Genomic DNA, 6,802 nt, shown 5'->3' with positions numbered 1-6,802 from the left:
AGGGCCCAGCCGCACCCCCTCCCCAGGTCAGCCTCCTGGAGGCCCGGGCCAGGCCTGAGCGCAGAGCACTGGAGCCGGAGCACTGGGCCCGGGCCAGGTCACCCCCTCGCTGGGCCTGGGAGCTGAGGGGGCCCTGGGAGCTGGGGTGCAGCTCGGGGGGGACCCCGAGTCAGGGACAGAGCACTCCTGACCCGGCCTCCTACCCACCCCATCTTCTGCAGGGTCTCCTAGAATCATGGACTGAGTCCAGCTGGTCCCTGCCGCACAGATGGGGAAACTGAGGCCTGGGGGAACGGAGTGGCTGGCCTCTGGCTACACGGGAAGGTAGATGCAATCATGGCGTTGGGGGAGAGTGGTCAGGGGGCTCCGGGCCCTGGGGGCCACCTGGGTGCTGTCCTTGAGTGCTTCCTGCAACCATCCAGCACCTACTGTGTACCTTATCATTAGCATACATAATAATGGCCGACAAAGCTTTGTAGCCCGCCCGGTCCCGCCCTCCAAGCTGTCCTATAAGCCGGGGTAGTGCTACACGCCTGTTGTGTCCGCGCTTGGGAGGCTGAGACCAGAGGAGCGGGGTTCGCGGACAGCCTCAGCTACTCAGTGAGGCCCTCTGCCACCCAGTGAGGCTCGGTTTCAAAAATAAAGACTGAAAAATACGGCTGAGGGTGTAGCTCGGAGATAGAAAGCCCTGGACCCCAGTACCACAAAAAAGGGGGGGGGGGCTGTGGGTGCATCCTAGAGGTAGGATGGCCCTGGGTTCGATCCCCAGCACCAACCAATGGGCACCTCATCTTTTTTTCTTCTTTTTTCCCAGCGAGGACAAGGGGGCTCAGCGAGGTTTGGTTACTCATTCCAGATCACACAGCCAGCCGGGGCAGAGATGGGGCCCACGCCCTGTCTCGCAGCCGCCCGCGGCGCAGGCCGGGCGGGCTCCCCCAGGCCCCGCCCGCTCCAGACCCTCCTCCTCTTGCTGTGGCCCCTCCTGAACTGCGGCTTGGGGGCCAGTGCTCAGGTAAGGTGGGGGCAGGAGCCGGGGGCAGGGAGGAAGGGGGTGCGGCCAATGGTTCCCGCCCTCCTCCAGGCTGACCCACCCATCTCTCCCCAAGTAGGGTCCGGGGGCCTGGACGCCCTGGGGGTCTTGGAGCAGCTGTTCCAGCTCCTGTGGGCGGGGCGTCTCGGTGCGCAGCCGTCGCTGCATCCGGTGAGCGGGAGCGGAGGGGCGGGGCTTATCCTGGCCCCGCCTCCATCCATCAGGCCACGCCCCTCCCGGCCGCTCCCGCGGCCTGCCCACACATGCCGTGCCCTTTAATCCCGCGGATGCGGCTGGAATGCGGGTGGGGTCGATGGGGCGGGGCCAGGCCGGGGCCGCGCAGGGGCCGGGTCCCTGGGGGTTCAGGCCACCCTCCCCTGCCCTCCCGCAGGCTTCCCGGGGAGCTGCCGTGCGGGGGGAGCAGCCATGAGTACCGCCTCTGCCAGTTACCGGTAAACTTTGCCACCCCGCGCAACCTCGGGAGCCCTCGGGCTTCCCCACCCATCCCTTGCCCCTTCCTGGCTGCGCCACCAGGTTCCCTGGGCTCCTGCCAGCTGACCACCCATCTCCGCCCCCAGGACTGCCCCCCAGGGGCCAAGCCCTTCAGAGACATCCAGTGTGCCCTCTACAATGGCCGCCCCGTCCTGGGCACCCAGGAGACCTACCAGTGGGTCCCCTTCCATGGGGGTGAGTAGGCTGGCCTCCCGGGGCCAGGGATGGCCCAGGGTGACCATGGCCAACCCCTGGTCGGCAGGGAGAGGAAACAGAGGGACTTGGAGCGTTGCACAGAGAAGGGGCATCAACAGTGGGCCTCTAGGGGATGCGTAGGAGCTGGTGAAGTCACCAGTGGCCCAGGAAAGCCGTCTAAGCTGCACAGGGTCAAGCACCAGTCAGCGGATTTACTTAGCGCCGCATCGGAGGCCAACAGTGCTCAGACTTATCCCAGGAACAGGAAATGTTACATTGGGCTGAAAATAGCAAGTTATATAACCGTGTGCCCCGGGCGGCGCTGTTCAGATTTGAGGAAGGCTGGCATCCTCAGGTGCCATGGCAGAGGCGCGCCAGTTCAAAATAAAAAGCCTAGAATGCAGAAAGTTCAGCCGGCAGCCTCCGGGGCTGGCTTTCTTTTCCCTCCCGCCTCCCCCAGTCAAGAATTAAGAGGAACCCTACCAGGAGGGACCCTAGGAAGACCCACCAGGGCGGGCTGGGCGGGCTCTGCTAGCCAGGCTCGGATCCAGAGCTAGGCAGGGGGCAGGGCTGCATTTGTGGGCGTGAGGAGACAGCCCTTTTGCCCTGCTGCCGGGCAGAAGGGGAAACCGAGGCACGGGGAGGGCAGCGACGCGTTCAGGCTGCCTCGGACTCAGCACTGGGCGGATGTTTCACTGTCCACCCGCCGGGTGTGGGTCCCTGGTGCCCAGTGGCTTCAGCTGGCGCTGTATCCCAGGGATCAGAAGCGTTTAGAATATAGCAGGTGCTCGGTGATGGTGGAATTAAAGACGGCAGGAGAAACCGAATGTGGTGGCGCACGCCTTGTCATCCCAGTGCCTGGGAGGCTGAGACGGGAGGATCACGGGTTCGAGGGCAGCCTCAGCAAGTAGTGAGACGCTCATCCACCTAGCGAGACCCTGTTTCAAAATAAAAGTAGGGCTGGAGGTGTAGCTCGAAGGCAGAATGTCCCTGGGCTCAATCCCCAGCACCACACACACATAAAGAAAGAAGCGGATGGGAGGAGAGGATTCCGAGGTAAGGATAGACACGAATGAATGAACGTGTCTCCAGAATACGCGCGGGAGAGAACAGGCTTCCCAGGTCTCAGTCCTGCCTCTGCGGCGGCCTCGTGCAGCCTCGCGCCTGTGCAGCCTGGCTGAGTCTCCGGGCCCCATTTGCCCGAGCCGATGGCTGCCTGATGCCGCTGGGGATGAAGGGCCTGGGGCTCCAATGAGGGACTCCGACCAACTCCCTTCTCCCACCCCCAGCGCCCAACCAGTGCGACCTCAACTGCCTGGCCGAGGGACACGCCTTCTACCACAGCTTTGGCCGCGTCCTGGATGGCACCCCCTGCAGCCCAGGTGCCCAGGACCTCTGTGTGGCTGGCCGCTGCCTCGTAAGGATTCGCCAGGCCCGCCCTAGCCCCGCCCATCTCCCGTCCGGGCACCGCCCACTTCTCATCCAGGTCCCGCCCCAGCCTCCTGTAATCAGGCCCAGGCCCCGCCCTCTCACTCAAGCTCCGCCCACAGGTCCCTGCCCCTTATTTCTGGCCCCCAACCCGACTCCACAGGCCCCGCCCACTACTTATAAAGGCTCCGCCCTTCCCTGACCACCCTACTTCCAGGCCCCGCCCCCCAAACACGGTTTCTTTTACCTCGGCCCTGGCCCAGGGCCCGCCCCGTCCCTCCTCCCCAGGCCCCGCCCCTCCCCGCGTGTGTGACACCTGGCCGGTCCCCCACCCCTGCAGAGTGCCGGCTGTGACGGGGTGCTGGGATCGGGCGCCCTCGAGGACCGCTGTGGCCGCTGCGGCGGGGCCAACGACTCGTGCCTCTTCGTGCAGCGCGTATTCCGAGACGCTGGTGACCGCCCTCCCCGTTCTTCCCGCGCGCACGCGGGGGGGGGGGGGGCGGTCCCTTTAAAGAGCTGTGAGCCCGGAAGCAGAGTCCCATTCTGATTGGGCACTCCGAGGCCCAGCCCCCCTCTCCCGTCTTCTTGATTGGCCCTATGCAGATCGTCCCACCCTCTCCAAAGCGGATAGGATGTTAACTCCTTCCTTGCCGCACCTTAGCGAGGGTTTGAACTCCGATCCTTCGCGGACCTTTTTCTGGGTAGCGGCCTTCCTACGGTATCTCATTTAATCCTCAAGTCGCCTCTCAAACACACGCCCCCGGCACCCCAACACCCTCCTCTCCTCCCGCCCAGGTGCCTTCGTCGGGTACTGGAACGTGACCCTGATCCCCGAGGGCGCCAGACACATCCACGTGGCCCAGCGGAGCCGCAACCACTTGGGTACCATAGGGTCTAAGGGTCCCTTTGCGTGGGAGACCGACACCTGGGAAGGGTCCCGGGCGCGGGAGACGGCGAGGTCGGGTTCTGACCCTTCTCTTGCAGCGCTGACGGGGACCGATGGGCATTACGTATTCAACGGGAACTGGGCCATCAGCCCGCCAGGGACCTACGAGGCTGCGGGCACCCAGGTGGTCTACACCCGCGCAGGGCCAGAGGAGGCGCTGCACGCGGCGGGGCCCACCACGCAAGACCTGCTGCTGCAGGTGCGGGCGGGGCCCCTGGAAGGGTCAGAGGGTGCAGGCGGGGGCCAGGGGGCCCCTCGGGCAGCTCCCTGGCCTGCGTCCCCCACCACAGATCCTCCTGCGGGAGCCCAACTCCGGCGTCCAGTTTGAGTTCTGGCTGCCCCGCGAGCACTACGGGCCCTTCCTGGCGCAGACCCAGGCCCTGGGCTGGCCCCTGCGACAGCCCCAGCCCCGCCAGGTGGAGGCCCCCGCCGCCATGCCCGCTGGGACCCCGACCCGGGCCCCAGGTGAGGCGGGGCGGCCAGGGAGGGGCAGGCAGGCGGCGCTCACCGCAGCGCCCCCCGCAGACCCCTGCCCAGCCTGCCCGGACACCCGCGGGCGCGCGCACCGCCTGCTGCACTACTGCGGCAGCGATTTTGGTGAGACCCCCCCCCACCTTGACCCTCGCCTCTGAACCTGGTCTGACTTTACCCTCCATCCCCGTGACCTCTAATCCCTCCCTGACCCTCATCCCCAGGGGGCTTTCTGAGGCCCCCTTGCTGGCCCCCCTGGCTCCCTCCTCGGGCGATGGTGGTGTGGAGGGTGCGTGGGGCGGGCACCCAGATGGCCTCAGGTCCCCCATGTCCACAGTTTTCCAGGCCCGCGTGCTGGGCCGACAGCGCCAAGCCCAGGAGACCCGCTACGAGGTGCACGTCCAGCTCATTTACAAGAACCGCTGGCCACTGCGGACTCGGGAGTACCTGTGGGCACCGGGCCGCTGCCCCTGCCCGCCGCTGGCCCTGCAAAGAGAGTACCTGCTGGCCGTCCGGCGCCTTGTCAGCCCCGAAGGGACCCAGGACCGGCTGCTGCTGCCGCACGCCGGCTACGCCAGGCCCTGGAGCCCCGCCGAGGACAGCCGGGTACGGCTGGCCGCCCGGCGCTGCCCAGTCTGAGCACCTGGAGGAGGCCATCCCCACAGGCACCAAGAGACTCAAATTTAAAGTATTTTCCCTCTCACTCTGGCTTTCAAGGAGCTCAGAAATCTCTCCTGCTTGCAGCTTGTAATCCCCGTGCTTGGGAGGCTGAGACGGGAGGATCGCACAGGTTCGAAGCCAGCCTCAGCTACTTAGTGAGGCTCTCAGCAACTCAGTGAGACCCTGTTTCCAAATAAAATAGAAAATAGGTCTGGGAGTATAGCCCTGAGGTAGAAAGCCTCTGGGTTCCACCCCCAGTACCACCACCAAAAAAAGAAAAAAAGAAAGAAAAAGAAAATAAACTGGGCATGGTTGCACAGGATTGTAATCCCAGCATTTGGGAGGGTGAGACAGGAGGATCGGGGTTTGCAGACAGCCTCAGCTCCTACTTAACGAGGCCCTTTGCAACTCAGTGAGACTCTGTTTCAAAATAAAGAATAAAAATCGGGGTGTGGTGGTGCACGTATGTAATCCCAGCATTTGGGAGGCTGAGACCGCAGTCAGCCTCAGCTACTTAGGCCCTCCGCAACTTAGTGACACCCTGTTTCAAACTAAAAATACAAAATAGGGCAGGGGGTGTAGCTCGGAGGTCGAATGCCCCTGGGTTCCATCCCCAGTACTGCAAAATAATAAAATAAAATTATTTATTTATATATATGTATATATATGGTGGACTGCCCCTGGGCTCAATCCCTACACATACACACACACACACCCTCTGGCAGCAGCTTGACACACACACACATACACACACACACACACACACACACACACACCCCTCTGGCAGCAGCTTGGTGCCTGGCGCCCCCTGGTGGCGCCCCTGGGCTCCATACACACACACACACACACACACACACACCCCTCTGGCAGCAGCTTGGTGCCTGGCGCCCCCTGGTGGCGCCCCTGGGCTCCATACACACACACACACACACACACACACACACACACACACACACCCCTGGTGGCGCCCCTGGGCTCAATACACACACACACACACACACACACACACCCTCTGACAGCAGCTTGACACACACACACACACACACCCCTCTGGCAGCAGCTTGGTGCCTGGCGCCCCCTGGTGGCGGGCAGCGGTAGGGAGGATCCCTGCGGAGCGAGGTCCAGCACAGCACCCGGGTCTCCGGGGCGGGGCCCCGCCTGCCTGGCGGCCATCCCTCCCCTCCCCTCGCAGCGCGGTGGGTGAGGGCCAGTCAGGGATGGAGCCGAGCCGGGGCTGCCCCAGGACGGACACCTGCCCAGGGCGGCGCTTGGAGCGCCCGGCGCAGGCTCCCCTTGGGCACGGCCCGCGCTGTGGCCTGATACCTGCAGGGTAGACTGAGGCAGGGGAGTCTCCATAAAGATCGGGAGAGACCGAGCCTGGGACCGAACCCTGGTGAGCTCTCCTCCCGCGGGCAAGAGACTCGGGGCCCTGACCAAGGCCCCGCGACCTCAGCACAGGCGCAGCCAGAGAGGAGCCTCCGTGCACCCCGCTACCGTGTGTGTGGGGGGGGGGGCACAGGGGGTCGAATCTAGGAGGTTCTACCTCCAAGCTACACCCCAACCTTATTTTATTTTATATA

The 6,802-nt window shown here is 64.4% G+C and overlaps 1 protein-coding gene across 1 annotated transcript; it reads left to right on the top strand.

Moving 5' to 3' along the window:
- Positions 1-268: 268 nt before the first annotated feature.
- On the top strand, positions 269-5,201 carry ADAMTSL5 (ADAMTS like 5; the record flags this gene model as incomplete). Its single annotated transcript, XM_080712360.1, has 11 exons — positions 269-324; positions 940-1,012; positions 1,110-1,201; positions 1,422-1,482; positions 1,609-1,717; positions 3,007-3,134; positions 3,486-3,597; positions 3,941-4,027; positions 4,130-4,290; positions 4,382-4,688; positions 4,900-5,201. 11 exons carry the CDS (start codon positions 269-271, stop codon positions 5,199-5,201), a joined length of 1,488 nt encoding a protein of 495 aa, XP_080568486.1.
- Between the last annotated feature and the right edge of the window lie 1,601 nt (positions 5,202-6,802).

The sequence above is a fragment of the Muscardinus avellanarius genome (genome assembly GCF_963383645.1).
Source record: "Muscardinus avellanarius genome assembly, chromosome: 16".
Lineage (NCBI taxonomy): Eukaryota > Metazoa > Chordata > Mammalia > Rodentia > Gliridae > Muscardinus > Muscardinus avellanarius.
This window is presented reverse-complemented; position numbering and strand designations above follow the sequence as displayed.